Source organism: Passer domesticus, chromosome 3 (assembly GCF_036417665.1).
Source record: "Passer domesticus isolate bPasDom1 chromosome 3, bPasDom1.hap1, whole genome shotgun sequence".
NCBI lineage: Eukaryota > Metazoa > Chordata > Aves > Passeriformes > Passeridae > Passer > Passer domesticus.
In genome coordinates this window covers 63,864,539-63,880,486 of record NC_087476.1, presented here as the reverse complement: position 1 = coordinate 63,880,486, position 15,948 = coordinate 63,864,539, and the positions used below count along the sequence as shown (strand labels likewise).

The 15,948-nt window shown below is 42.9% G+C and overlaps 1 protein-coding gene across 12 annotated transcripts in view; it reads right to left on the bottom strand.

Moving 5' to 3' along the window:
- NHSL1 (NHS like 1) overlaps positions 1-15,948 on the bottom strand; it is a 174,332-nt gene that overhangs the window by 41,558 nt on the left and 116,826 nt on the right. For 11 of the 12 annotated variants that reach the window (XM_064413529.1, XM_064413528.1, XM_064413530.1 and 8 more), the window contains exon 2: positions 7,766-7,918. In XM_064413529.1, the coding sequence (XP_064269599.1) occupies positions 7,766-7,918 (153 nt within the window). Of the gene's footprint in view, positions 1-7,765; positions 7,919-10,141; positions 10,658-15,948 lie in introns of those variants that run through there. The other variant, XM_064413524.1, reaches the window with a different exon arrangement.

Here is a 15,948-nt window from a genome sequence, read left to right as displayed (position 1 = left end):
CTGTGACAGAGAAGAATGCTGCATGGTGACTTTAAAGAAGTCTTACTGAAAGTGAATAAATGTATTTATGTTAGGTCTATTTGCCCCCCACACACACATGTTGGTAAGCATGTCCTGCCATGTAACTGGAAGCCAGTTGGGCTGAGAAGCCCAACCTTCCAAGCAGCTTCAGGGCTCAGCTGTGCAGACACAAAACAGCACAAGGATGGGGCATGGAAGTGCAACATTACAGGAAAGCGTTGCACAGATTTATTTTCAAGGGTCTAAATCAAATGCAAGTATTTAAGAAGGATCCAAATTAAAAGGAACTCTTAAATGTCAAAATACTGTTAACAGGGTCAAGTAAATGCAAACATGTTGATCTTTCCCTTCTTTCCTGGAGTTTTCAAAAAACAAATACATTCAATACCAACCTTTAATTCCCCAGGTGATCTGCATGATTTAGCAATAGGGAAAACCTTTCTAGCGGCACCAAAATGCAACAGCCATGACACATTATATTTGTTAACAAGCTGTCACTAGGGAGTGCTCAAAATAATTATCACTGTTTGTCTCAAATTCATTTAAATTTCTGCAAGTGCCTTATACGACTGCATTTAGTGGTGACAAGATGTCTTCAGTATAACAGTGTATTTGCTGCCTTTTCTATCTTTAATGCTTGCATTAAAATAACACTCCCTGCTTTTTCTCTAGCATTTTTTATGGATATTTGCTGTTTCTTAGACAACTGAATACAGCTAATATAAAAATACAAAGGGGTTTTTCACTGTTTTTTCTCCTAGGACATTTTATATATAAAGCTATCTCAAATGCTGCCAACATAACATCCTAAATATAAGAGAGTAAGGAGGAAGAAAAGCAAAAATGAAATCAACTGAAAGTTCAGTATTCTTTGTGATGGAAGTTGCTTTACCCAGTACTTAAACTTAACTGCTACAGAGAGTTAAGGGTTTCAATTTATTCTTTTTACTAAAGACATGGATCTGAAATGGGTTCAATAATCCATCAGTTATAGCTGCCTAAAAAAACACATTCATCTAGTTAAAAAAAACAAACAAACCTGTATTATTTTGAAACAAATGTTATCTCCTTTAAGCCCTTTCGCTGGAATTGCTTTCACTGCTCATGTGTATCATGCAATCAATCTACATATAACCACTCTATGTTTTTACACTCAGCACTGCACTATATAAACTAAACCTAAAAATAGGCCACCTAGATGCTTCCAAGTAGCTCAATTTTGCAGCACAAGACCAGCTTTCAAACACATGCAGTGCGGCTCTTGGTCAAATTCTGTTTTGTTTCATTTGAGTATTTCCTTTTTGAAATTCCTTATTAGAAAGGGCAGCTGGAGTATGGAACGTGGCCAAAACCATCAACAGATGTACGGTGAATTAATTCAGTAACAGTAAAAAAAGCAGGATACATGAGCAGAAGCTCTGATAGTAACTTCACAATTTAAACCAAAATAATGATAAATAGGTTGATTTCTATTTTTTGATTTTATAGCTTCATGGCCTTTCAGGAACATATGGTCTACTCCTAGCCTTTAATGGCCTTTTACTTCATTAAGGTTTCCAGTTGGTAGGGAGTTCACATCTTGACATCTCTCTGAACCTGAACCAGAGCTATTATTAATATGAAGTGGTTTCCCCCTATTTGCAGCTCTTTAATGAAACATAAGATTATTTTAAGTCCATAATCTTCTCAGCAGGATTATCGACTAGTAGGTCTGACCCTAATATTGCTCATCTGAACAGTGATCTGGCAGATGCACTGAGAAAACAAAGGCTAAACACATACCTGTCTGGAGGGTCTTGAAGCAAGACATAATAGAGGCTTTATGACTAACTACTTAAATCCTGTTTTATTTGACAATGCTAACCAGATGTCTTCTGGAAAACAAATCAAGTGTTTCAATCACTGCTGCTTAAATACATTCCTTGAATTTGGCCAACAAAGCCAAACAGAAGCTAGAGTCAGCCAAATCCAGCTCTTCTGAAGATGAGATAATAAATGAATCATCTCAGGCATTGGAACAACGAGCCCTATATTATGTACGTAGCCTGAATCAACACAATTTCCCTGGGGGGAGGGCACAAAGTACAGGCAGTTATGCAGGAAGTTTCAGCAGTTACAGACTGAAAAGGGAATGAAAATCAGCACGTGGACTGTTCCCACTACTTACAGCAACACCTTCCTCAGTACATAAGCGACACCTCCTTATCTGCTGGAAAGGACAACCAGGCTGGGCAGTGACAAGACACTGCTCCTCATCTGCAACTTCAACAGTGCAGAGTGTCCACAACACTCTTCAGGAGCTGGGTATCTCCTAATAGTCTGGTATCATTTCAGTCTAGCTGTGTCTGACCTTTAACATTAATACAGTTATTCCATCTCTGCCCTTTATGCCTGTCGTCTCCCAGCTCATAAAAAAATGACAACATACAACAGTAGAGATTGCACTCCCCTACTTTTTTTTTTTTTTTAATCAAAAGTGCTCTACATTGCTAATTGCAGGAACTGGAAGACAAGTGCCCCTTGGAAATTCCACTATAGATGCCCTGCTCTGGTTCCCATCACTGAAACTAACATATATCCACATCTGAGGGAGAATTTAGAATAGTTCAAAAGTAACAGAACCTAAGAGTTCAGGTACATGGTACGAATTCTTTTTTCTCTTCCTTCACTTCATCATAGCTTGCAAAATTATCCAAGGCCAATGCATTCCAGATTAAACTTTAGGCTTTCCTTTTAGGACATTGGACCTCCACCTGTAACACACTGTTGATGTCACAAACCTGCTCAGAAGGTAAACAGGCACACTTAAAATACACCCCAAGCAGTTAAATAAAGCAACACTTAGAACAGTGCTGTGTCTCCTCCCCATCTTCATGCTTCAGGCCTTATTGCTTGTCAATTTGAATCTAATACACTTCACAAAATGAGGATTCGTCTCAATTTACTTTTACTGCCAAATATTTGTGTCACTGCTATGTACTACAGCTGTTCTATCTGTGCTCCCAGCTGAAGACCACTGCAGTTCAGAGACTTCCTCAGACACTGGTCCCTCAAACAGGACCATACATGAGCCAGATCTGTCAATGCACTGTGTGTGTCAGGGATGGGAGCTGTTCCACAGTGCTACCCTACCCACTGAACCTCTTGGCGTTATGGGCCCAGAACACTGCAGGAAACACTGCAGTATGTGGCACTGGGCCCTTCAGCACAGACAACAGCCTGCCTTAAGAAACAATGCCACTCTGAACAACATCAAACTCACAGCTCTGCTACTGCTCAGGCCACACTCTCAGGGCTAGTTCACACACTCAGCAGACATTAGCAACATGAGACTAGCCAAGTCGAGTAGTCCCTCATGCTTGGAGCAGAGCACACAGCAAGGGAACAGGATTGATTTGAGGATCCTGGCCCCATGCAGAGCCCCAGCTCTTCCTTCCCATCTGTCGTCTTCATCTCCTGTTTTCGTGAGCTCCTAGCACACAACAGTGACACAAAGCACAGAGTCACGTTAAGACTCCTCAGTGGTTAATAGTGCTTTGTTTCTATCTGAACATCTGCATTTTGGGAGACACCTTTTTCTGAAGTGCCCATGAAAACACCAGGAAAAGGCCATATAGGACAGGGTTTCAGGAAAGGCCAGCCAGAGCAGCTTGGCCCTGAGGGTAAAAAAACATGCATCTTGCATGGTATGTGCCACTCCATTTGCCTCAGCAGACACTCCAAGGTCCTGGCTCCTTCCCCAAAGAACAGAGGGTCTGCTTTATCCAATGCTAACTAAACACTAAGAAGAAATACTGTATCTATCACCACAACCCAAGAACTGCATAATTTTCTAAACATTTAAATCAAATTGCAATGGTACCATGACTGTGAAGTGCAGCTGAAGTTACTCTTCCTCCCTAGCCATCATATTAAGCCACTGAGACCTTTCATTTAAAATGAAGTAACACAGCCTGGGTTTAATATACCAAGCCATTGGTTTTACTCAATAACAACTCTAAATTTTAATATAGGTTACATATAGGTTATATGTCTCAAGAACAGACAGACTATGCCTCACAAACTTTCCAGGTTCCAGGTGCTTCATTTTCTAATTCAGATTACTGGACAATACTGCTTTTTTAAACTTCAGAGGGCAGCAGAGCACCTGCATGCCTAAAATAGCTTTACCACAGTTATGAACACATTTGAATGAAAGATCTCACCATTTATACTTGAAAGTAGTTTCATAAAGGAAAAGCATATTATTTCCCCATAATTTCAAAATTACAGAAGCTTAGTTCATAGGGAAAAACCTAAAATATCTCCCTATGCAACATCTACTGTCACATACAGCATCCATTTCCACGGTGTTGATAAGCAGGGGACATACCAATATATAATATACAAAGTAAAATAATCAGCTGCACAAAAATTAATTAAGAAGATCTTTTCCTCCTCCAAACACAACACTGCTTCCTGAACAAGTATGCAGAAATCAGCATACAGCGTACTTAATTTTCTCAAGACACGTTAAATACTATTTATTTTAATATCTCTAACTTTTTATCCTTAAACCAATTTAAGTAGCAATATTACCTTCTGCTTAAGTGGTACTTAAAAGTTTATTCTAAATAACAGACAACTTTCTATTTATTTCACTAGATTTATTTTTTTTTTTTTATTAGACCCACACTGTAAAGAATTTGCTGTTAAAATCCTACACAGTTTGCCCTTGCACTGACTGTCTAAAAAGCTAGCCAGGATTCCATCTGGTTACTATTAGATGGGTGAAAATACCTTGATAGAAATACTTTGCTTGAATTATTTTGAAATAACTTATACATTTGATACTTTGACAGGTGATTTAAATGTGCTTTACATGTGAATTACTATTTGTTACCTCCGTTTTATATTTCCTTTTCCATTTACAGGGGAGACTCGTGTGCAGAAACAAACAAATAGTCTTGAAGCTGCTACAGCTGCTATCTACCAACAACATCAGCTCTCATAATATGAACAAGAATAGGAGTGGAAAACTTTCATATCTGTCTTTTGATGGTCTGAACAATACCTGCTGACTTAGTCCTCATGACTTCATTATCTTCATTATCAGGTTCAAGGGGACCACCAGAGGTTCTTTCTTCCTTCCCAAACTCTTCTAAAGATAGGCTTAAATATACACAAATGCCTTCTGAGTAGTGCTTGTCTGAACTATTCTTAAAAACTTTAAATTATTTCATAATTTCACAAAAATTTACAGGGGGAGGCATATAAATACCTTTGCCCTCGTATTTCTCTACTGATGTACATACATACTGCTTCATTTCTGACTTAATTGCTTTAGTTCTACTTCCTTCCAGTTTCCCTTTGTTGTCACCATTTTCTGGAGACAAAAGTGATTCATCCCACTTTCTGCACAGAATCCAGTGCATTTTGTCATCCAGTGTCATTCTTCCCCCACCACCCATACAGCATGTCAGGTCACATACAGCTGTCCTACTGCTCCACGGTTTACCCCAGCCAAAGAACCTGAAACACCAAAAGGACGGCAAACTGCAAGCTTTATCCTGAGACCAAGACATGCAGAACTGCCCCATGCTAACCCAATGGTGCTTCTCATAAGACTACTTCAAGCTCTTCTGCCTTACGGTCACATAATTCCTTTCTACCTATTAAAGAAGCTTTAGAAAACTTTGTTTTTTCTAAAGAAATAGGTGGAAAAGCAGTTCGTTCAGCAGTTGTCAAAATTATGTCAAAATTCTGACACTGCTTTTACACAGAATGAAACTCTGCTCTGGATACAGAACTTCTAACTCAAATCTCTAAGGCACCAATGCCTTCCTGATTTCACACTGCTGGTTGAAGGAACAGCACAGTAAAACTGATAAAACTTCATTCAGTGCCTCTCTTAATACTACTCATGCTGTAGCTTCTCAGGACAGTTCCAGGCAACAGCAAGGAGTTATTTTAAAACTGCACTTAGGGGGAAAAAAAACCCAGCTCAAGGAAAGAGCTTGAGGTTAAACAAATAAGTAAATAAATAAATAGCAGAGTTGTATTCACTAAGTCAGCAGTATGACATCTGGCAAAGGTATCATCACAGTTTCTCCTCTCAGTTACTACCCTGAAAGCATGAAACTGAAACTCACTTCATTACCAAGCAGTCCTACATCATGTACACAAGCCAGGTTATTCAACACAAATGGCTAACTAGCAAATTGTAGTAGTAATCAATAGCTTCTTTTTTATAATGAGCTGCACCTCCAGAGAAAAATCCCACCAGACCAAAACAACTCCAGGTGTGTAAGAAGGGGAAGCAGTACCTATTACTTGGTTTCACACAAATATGTTAGATATAGATTTGTTTAAACAGAACATTAAACTGCAGTACAAACATTTCTGATCAAACTCAAGAAAATCAGTGCATTTAAGCCTGTGCAGGTTTTTGGGGTTTTTTAACAGTCCAAAACAGAGAACAGGAAAAAATATTAGAGTGAGTGGTTCACGTTCAGAGAAAGCTAACAACAATCAGTGCTCTTTTTAATCTAAAGCAGGCAAATATTTTTATTTTGTAAAGGACGGATAAATATTTTTATTTTGTAAAGGACTGGTAAGTGTGCCTGCAAGAGAACAAAAAATGTTTCAAAGCTAAGGAACTGCAGAGATGTATTAATCCAGTAATAAGTATAGAGGGCACACAGGCTATCTGCTAAGCCATGCAGGAGACAATAACACTGGCTGTCAAGACTTCCCTATTAAATGATAACAAAAAGCACCTAGTAAGAGACAGTGAAAATCAATTAACTGGGGAAATGGCAAGAGAACTCAAATATGGCTGTCAAACACTTCTCTATTCAGACATACAAAATCAAGTTTTCTTCAAGTCTAAAAAGCAGAAATGTCACGTTAATCAAATAAAAAAATACAATATTCTTTTAAATCAGGTTAACTTTGCAAGGTATCAAGTACTTGCAGTTCCTGCTGAAACAAAAAGGAACTTGAACAAGTTGGCTCTTTGCAGGGTAACCCTCTTTGTTAAACAGCCAGTGTAAAGAAAAATCTAGGTTAACCTTTCCAGAACACGAACATTATACTGTTATTTTAAACTTTATGTCTGGCCCAAGGACAGACATTCTGCAGGCCTCCTTGCTGGCTGCTTGTCTTTGTTCTCATGGCTGCACTGACACAACACAATGCCTCGCACGACAGACTGCACAGGTACAGCCCCAGCGAAGGTACTGTGGGTAAAAACTGAGCCTTAAAAACACGCTGAACACTTCTGCAAGCAAGCACTTTTACTGCTGGAGGAGTCCTTGTGAGTGCCCTGTTCCCCATTTCCCTTTCTGCCCTCAGCACCTTTTACAGGTTCTCACAAGCAGCCAGAATCCCGGAAATGACACTGTGCAACAACAAAAGAAATCACCAAACGAAACACCCATAACGCGTTTTTTCTCCACAAATGGACTAATTCAGGACTTACTGAAATTGAAGGTACCATTTTGAAAATACTCCAAAGACTAAACAGGCCAAGAGACACTTTTCTATTTTAGAGTGCTTTGTCAGATAACACATTTACTCATGTGTTCACAGCAAAGTAATTTTCCCTTGTCCCTTCATTTGAGGGGGAAAATCCCACTAATGTTCTACAAGTGGTACAGAAAAACAAGTAAACTTGCAAATCCTGCAATCTGGATATGTTTGCAAAGACTGGCAAAAAGTACTGTCATTTTAGGACATCTCTGTGAGAGTAGCAGTGTCTTACCTCTCAGCACTGACTTGAGGTTCAGCTTGGCTTGTCTGTGCAGGTCCTCCACACAAGGTGGTCTTGAGGAGGGTAGGAAGACATTTTCCTGCTGGTGCCACGGAGCAGTGTAGTGCACAGTCCATCTACTCTCTTCATCTAGGTTGGAAACAGCTGCAGAGAGACACAAGAATAAGAAAATGAGATGTTATTGCAGATAGCTCTATCACAAAATCCCACATGTAAGTTTGTCACACGTCATCTAAAAATTAAAGAAGCATTGTTTGCCACCAAAATACTCCTTAGAACCTCACTTCCATGACAGTTAAAAAACCCTTCCTTACATTTCTATTCTAAAATTAGTTATGTAGGAAACACCTTTTGCTCTTCCCATTTTTATATTTGTTGTTTTATTTACTCTAAACTTGCAACTGTGTTCCCCCCCCCCCGCTCTAGCTCCCATTCTTCAAAAAGGAATCAGTTTTCCACTCCCTGATCATGGCAGGTGCTGTGCAGTGCAGAATAGCTCAGCTCAAAGGTGCCCCTGGGAATATGACAGCCTTCATGAGAGATGACAACAGGTTCATTTTTATTGGGAAACAACCTTGTCTGACCTCCTGCTTTCTCACACCAGAAACAAGATTCCAGTGAAGCAAATAAATTAGCTATGTTCCTTTGTCATGAGTGGAAAGCAGATATAAACAAAAGCAACTCCATGGACAAATACTGCTCACAGCACAACAGCACTGAAGAGGGCTATCTCTGGTCACCTCTTTGCACTCAATACAAACGTGAAAATAAAACACAGACCTTACTCAAGTTCAGACAGTCTAGCAATAAAACAGCCAAAGCACACATTGCCAAGATTTGTTTATCATCTATGCTTCCCAAGAGACAGCCACTGTGTTTTGTTTCGAGTTTATCATCAATAAAAACTTATACAGTTGAACAGCCTCATCCCTCTACCCTGCTGTAAACAGAAAAAGGGCAGCTGGCGGTCATATTTTATGATCCCCCAGGCACTCTTTGGCCTTTAGCTAGCATGCTGCACATCCCTGCTTTTTAGCTCCCCAAAGCAGAAAAAGCCACTACAGATGTGCTGCCTTCCAAGCACCTGCCCTGCCGCCACTGCTCCACTGCCCCAGGCTCGCTGTCAGCTCCACATCCTCCCTTTGCTGCCGCACGGCCTGTGGCATCACTTTGTGGTTTGTCTGATGCCCTTGTGATAGCAGAGGTGGTATGTAAAACTGAGAAGCAAAAAGGATGCAACAGCCTCCTGTCATTTGAAAAATTACCCTTTCCTTAACACTACTGGGATCATTTCAGATGGAAACAATTGGTATTCGTAAGGAAAATAAGCTATGCCTCTCGCTTCGAAACAGAGCTAAAGCCTAAAGCCTGTTCTTTCCTAAAAGACTTGAGGTAGAGGGGGAGGTTGTTAACTGCTTCCCCTCTCCTATTTCAGATTAGATTCAGACCTCGAATGGTCTGAAAATGGGTGTCCTCATATCCGTGTCTTGGTCCTGCATCCCGCCCCCTTCTCCCAAGACATACTGGTTCCAACAAGGGCAGATACACACTCAGCCTGTGCCCACCCTCCCCGTTCTTGCTCACCAGAGGTCGAACCTAAATCACGAAAAACGGAGAAGTCATCACCTCCCTGACTGCAGCATCAATCACCCCCATCTAACAGAAAACGTGACACTTAAAGTCAGTGAAAGACACCCACACCATTCCCTGGCCGAACCGGCGGATGGGGAGTGGGTAAGGCTGGAGGAGGAAGAGGAGGAGGGAAACACCTGCCGCCAAACCCACTGTCTGGCTGCTGTCCTGCCCAGCAAAATTAAGGTTCAGTGCTCGTCAGATCGATAATGGTCATCAAAACTAGTCAAGAGAAGTGGTGTGCACATTTGCCAATAATTCTCTCTAGCCTCATTTGTCTGTCCTTCATGATTTAAAGGAAGATCAACATGATTTGAAAAGCCACTCTGAAACCAGAACATCTTAAAAAACAAACCTTGGCTCAGAACAAACTTTAGGTAGATACCTCAGCGATACAAGCCCATAGCTGCATAAGCAGAGACAGATGTCTGACAAACCATCAGCACACCACGACACACCGGCACACCCTGCCTTGTCACCGAGTTGCCCATTTCACGCCGAGAACTTTGGCTCCTTCAGTATCACCGTGACAAAGCACTTCCAAAGCCACTGTGTCCCAAAGCAGAGGTCCTAAAGACCCTCACAAGGCTGCCTCCACACACTCCACAACGATAAAAAGAAAAAAAGCTTAAAAAGAGGCTGCAGGAAGCAGAAGTAAAGCCGACGGGACCTGCACTTTCCTTCAGAACTGGGCTGCCTCCTGAAAGCAGAGTGAGCAAACAGAGCTATACTTACTCTTTCTCTTGAAAAGTTTCATGAGAGATTTAAGCTTTGTGTTGATGAAAACCACCATTTTCAAGGTGCTGAACTGCGATCCTGAAATTGAAATCCCATAAAAAGGAGGAGTTGCAGAAAGGTGACTGCTAGATTAAACCTGTTCAAACTCTGCACACCAAATTTCTCTTCTCCGCGTTTCTCCCCTCTGCCTTTTTTTCTGAAATCACTTTAAATGTGTCTAGATCTTTCTGACAGACGAAATAATTTACAATTCTTTAGCCTGAGTTTCTCCTCCTCGCATGTAACCCTGTCCGCTGGAAACAGGCACTTCCAACAAGCAGGAGAAAAAAGCACCCCAGCTGTTATTCTCCTTTGCGCAGGACGAAAAAGGTTTCCTTGCTGTCCACAGCAGTTACTCCGCTCTTGTTCCCCTCCTTTCCTCCGCTCTCCAAGATGGGCTGCTCCAGAAAGTCCCGAGACAGCAGGTGCTTGCTCTCCTTCCCATGTCTCCAGCGGCTGTGCCGGCGGAGCAGCCGGAGATCCCGGCACCTTCCCTGCCCCCGCCCCCTCCCGCCGCACCTCCCCGGCGGCCCCGGCCTCCTTCCAGTTGCAAATGAGTGCTGCATTTTCGTGCTAATCAGGATGCTCCGCTTTCCCACCGCTCCCATCCTTCCCCCATCTCCCCCACCACCCCTTTTTTTATTTTCACCCTCTTGCTCCCACTTTATCAAGGATCCAGAGCTGCGCCTCAGCTGGCCGCTACACTGCCTCCCCTCTGCACTGCCTCCCCTTCCAGTCCCACTGCTCCCCCCGCAGTCACTGCCACTGCCTGAGACATCAGCACACTAATTTTACATATTGAATTTTATTCAGTTGCACTCCTAATTTATTCTTATTAGCGTCATCTCAGACCAGATACATGGAAAACAAAATCGAGTTATTTCTGGCTAATAGAGATTCTGTTATTCATCAAACGAAACTTGTGCACGGAGATGAAACAGCCCAGCTTTTTGAGATGCGCGTTTTATCCTCATGTCTTAAAAAAATGCATCTGTACAGAGGTCCACAGCCATCCTTCCTAGGAATGAACTGCAATTTTGCAGAAGTTAAAGAGAAAACTCTAAGCACCAAATGAATGTGCTCAGCAGGGCATGCCCTTTGCACAATGTTCAGGCTCAAGAAGCAAGCCCTCCCTCACAAAGCAAGCTTAGGAAACCCCCTCGAGTTAACAATGAAAAGGATTTTTTTTTCCTCAGGAAAACGAAAAATGCCAGCAGCGGGGGGCTCAGGCTGACCCCAAAGCTGCAGCAGGCTGCAGCCTCTGGAGCACAGCATGTAAAAGCAGATGCTCCACAGGAACTTCTAAGTTTCACCAAACAATTGAGACCCAACACTGCGAAGAACAGACTGTAAATGAAATCTGTTCATCATTGTCTGAACACAGTACCATCAATATTTCATCAGAATTTTCCAAATCCAGAGATTTTGCAATTGCAACATGAGCTTGACATCAAAACTACCACGAGCAGCAGGTCTCTCCAGCAGCTGCTGGTCCAAGAGGCATTTTGACTGGCTCAGCTCTGCCAAAGGGACAGAAGACCATGGTGCCATGGCAGCAATGGCAGGGAAGGCATCTCTGCTTTTTGCACTGATTTCCATCAAGTACTTTACACAAAAAATGACTCTGGCATTGAACTCTGATAACAAGGTAACTATTTAGCACTGGCGTTGAATTAAATATACAGTAATATCACTGTCAGACATTTGCCATCCACAAACCATTAAATGCATGCTTGCAGGACACACACTGACAGTGAATTTAGAGTGAGTTTAGAGCGATTCCATTTCTAACTCCAGCTACATTGCTATCTGAAGGCAAGCCAAGGAGATGGTGACTCTTTTTCCAGTGTGGTGTCAATCTTTTTTAGGATGTAGAAAGTGCCTCTTCCTACGTGTGCCACTTCCTTAGCACGCACAAAATGGAGCACAGGGAAAGGAGAGAGTTTCAAGCTATACAGTGATGGAGGTCTGGGCTGCTGAAGTGAGACAGCCTCTTCCAAAGGTTTTTATGGAACCTCAGAAGAGCCATGCAAGCCCTCAGAAGCAAGACTTTGTTACCTTTTCATGGTCAAGCCACTGTGAATCAACATGATCCTGGGTACTCTGGGCAGCTTAGAATCCTTTTCAATTCACCCCGGGCTAAGTGCAGTGTTCTTTTTGTTACTGGATCCTCAACCCATCCTGGAGCATTTCACCTGCCTTAGAACAAGCACTTGACCACTGTCCTCTATCCCGGATCTCAGCATGGAGGCAGACATTCAAACCCAGCAACAAACAATACCTTAATTGATGTCTGCCTTTCATTCCCCTCACCACCCCGACCTTGCCTCCACCTACCCTCAGGTCATGCAGTTAAAGAGGTCAGACATCAAAAATGGCTATCATGAGGGACTACCCCAAAGGAAACACCGTCTGGCTACTCCTATCTGCATCTCTGAGACTCTGCACTAGTCCAACAACAAACAAAACCTCTTCTCCACCTGAGACAAACCCACTGACTTCATAAAATTCATCACGTTGTCTCAATCCAGCGTTTTGTAAAGGCTTTTCCTGTCTCAAGAAAACTCTCATCTAATAGCAATTCTCTGAGAACTCAAAGCGTGAAATGCCTACACTCCTCTGCACTTAGCCTCCCTACACTGAGAAGAAAAGGAAAAGATGGGGAAGTTTGAGAAAATGCATATTGTAGCCACTGCACAAACAAATAAAGGACTTCACCCTCAAACATTGCCAATCCGGCAGACAAACTCACAAGAATCCCCACCAACCAACAAGAACAAAAACCCACTTAAAATTAACTTGACAGAATAAAATTTAAAAGCTTGTTAAAACTAGATAAACCCAGCATGAACAGTAGGTGTGCAGACTGTGTTATCAGTTTTTACATGCAAATGACTCAGAGACAAGCAGGAGACAGGGGAGACCTTGCTCTGTGACACATTTGCTACTCCACCTTCGACAAGTTAATATTAACCTACCGCCTGAGTTATCACATCCTTAGAAGCAAGGATCACAATTGCTGCCACATAAGGATCACAGAAATACAGAGGAATCAGGAATATCACAAGGAATACAGAAAACATGGAAAAGATGTTCAGTAAATGTTATTTTTCACTTCACTTCACTGGATGGGACTGGTCACAAAGTTTGGCTCAGAAGAATCTTCTTCCTAAAAAGTGGTGGACTGGAGCAAAGAAACTGAGAGGCACAAGTTGCAGTGTCAAACAGCATCCTCAAAATCACAACTGTGTAATGAACTCATTAGCAAAATGCTTTTTTTAGTCCAACTATAATAGTTTTTAATCCCTGAGTGGTTCAACTGATTCTAATTTTCTAGCAGAGGCCACATACATGCAGAAGAGAAGTAAAGAAGAGTGGCTGCTTGCACGTGGCATGCCTGAAACGCTGTAGCCATTCCTTCACTCCCCTCCCTGCCCTATCCCCTCTTTAGAGGGGCTTTCCAGATGACCTGTTCCACGACAGCCATCTGGGACAGCCACCCTTCCACAGTCACAGCAGCATAAAACATCGGCGCCAGGGAAACAATCTGGAAATATTCAGCTTCCACGGAAATACTTCCAGCCAGCCCCTGGGGGAGAGGGGCTCTTGTGTCTAGCCCCCCTTCACAACCCAATGGGCCTGAACCTTAGCACCAATGCACAAAATCCACTGAAAAAGCTGCTTTATAAAAAGACAAATGTTGAAAAGTGACATTCTTGGATCCCTCATAACCAGAGCCAGAGCAGCTGCCCGGCACAGCCCCAGGGGCAGCTGTCCACAGGGACACTGGAAGCAGTGAGAATTAGCTTCTCATCCTAATCACCAGCCCATGCATATACGTGCAGTACAAAATTTAGGAAGTATTTAGGTTTTAAAAAACCCAAACAAATGAAACACAAGAGTAGCTAAACCAATGTTTTCTAGCTCCCTCCCTCAAAAGAAAACAAATTTTACCACTTTATTTTCATGAAGGAGAGGTAAGCCAAACACACATGATATATCAAGTTCATTAAGGGAATGATGCATCAAACTACTAAAATGTACCATCATCTCAAAAACTAAACTTCAAGTTGCAGGCCTTAGCAACTTTATCTGGCCAATGGAAAGATCCTCCATTAAACAACTGAGGGAAAAAATAGTAAAACTGTCCAACTGAGCTGGGAACTAACTGCATTGTGAGAGCCCTTCCAGTGAGTCTCTGTTCAATGCACAAAAGGGAAAGTGGAAACACTGGCAAGCAGATGTACTCCAAACAATTAAATCGATGCCTTTGCTTTTACAGACACGTCACTCGGTTGCTCTAAATAAGTTTCCACCGTGCCATCCTAGAGCAGCTTGCAGGGAAGAAGCTGCTGAAGGGCAGTTGTTTCCAGCACGTCTGCAGGAATGTGTCCGTGTAGGACATGCTCGGGATTGCTCCCTGCCGCCCCCACCACCCACTCTGAGCAGCTGTGGTGCCCAGAGGGGCGCAGCTATGGAAGTGACCCCCACGCACCCCCTCCCCAGGCTGCACAGAGCACCCAGGCACCTGCAGGGCAAGCCCGAAACTGAGGAGAGCTATTAAACTCACACGGCTCCTGCCTGCCTCAGACCAAGACCACCCACTTTTACTTCTAAGTGAGATTTCTATCATGAAGAAACATCAGAAAAGCCAAATGCCTCGGTATTTTCAAAACTCACACCCAAGCTTTGTGTCTGTTCTGGTCACCTTCACCCATGATGTTAACCATTCACTGGTGCCTAAATGGACTCCTTGCAGAGCACAGGAGTCAGTAATTCATGGTCAGAACGGGTTTCTCCCTCCCCGAGATCCCATCCCGGCTGGCCCTGTCCCGGCATCTTTCAGGAGAACAAAAGTGCTGCCTCCACAAAGGCCGTCCCAGGCGGCACCGCATTCAGCTGCCCTCCCGTCTCAGCTCCCCTCGCTCACAATGGCCTCTTTCAAGGCAACCTCAGCCTCGGTGAAGCAATACTGCCCCGGCTACTGAGAAATTACAATCCATTAAACCTGGGATCAGGAGGAAGAGGAGGAGGAGGAGAATGCACAGGGGAGAGGGAACAAAGAAGATAAATTATTTTATCCTAAAGCCGCCACAACAGCACACCAAGAAGGATCCATGCCCCAGGGCAGGGGCAGGCAGTCAGGGCTGAGCCTGGGCCGGCGCAGGCTATTACCGGGCAGGTATTGCTGGAAAAGAGGATACCCGGCTGAGCCCTCCTTTATCCAAGATCATAAAGGATTATGCCTGCAGGCTCTGGGAAAGGGGCTGCCCGGCGGGGGCAGAGGGAAGAGGGAGCAAGATGAGAAGGAGAAGCAGCACAACCTAAGCCAGAGAGGACAGAAAAGCAGCAGACTGATTGATCTGATGATCCTATTTAGGTCACAGCACAATAAAGCTAATTCATTCTTTAACAATTCAAAACATCTTTCTACAGGATCCTCTATCATGCAAACACATCGGCAGAGAGAAAAGGCAGCATTTGGGCAGGGCTGCCGGCAGACAAAGCAGCAGATTCTTTTGGTTAGAGCATCTCCCAACACAGTAATGGCACTCAAGAGAACACAAAACGTTTTGTGAATGTGCAATTTTGTTTTATTTTAAATTGCAGAGCACAATCCTTTTTCCTTTGGCCCTTTCTGAACCCCAGTTAAGGCAACTTCAGATCTCAGATGAGAACTTTTCTCATTCCCTAGGGAATAATACCCTTGCAGGATGTCACAGGAAATATTCTCAATTTAAATACCCAATCCACCTGAATGCTCC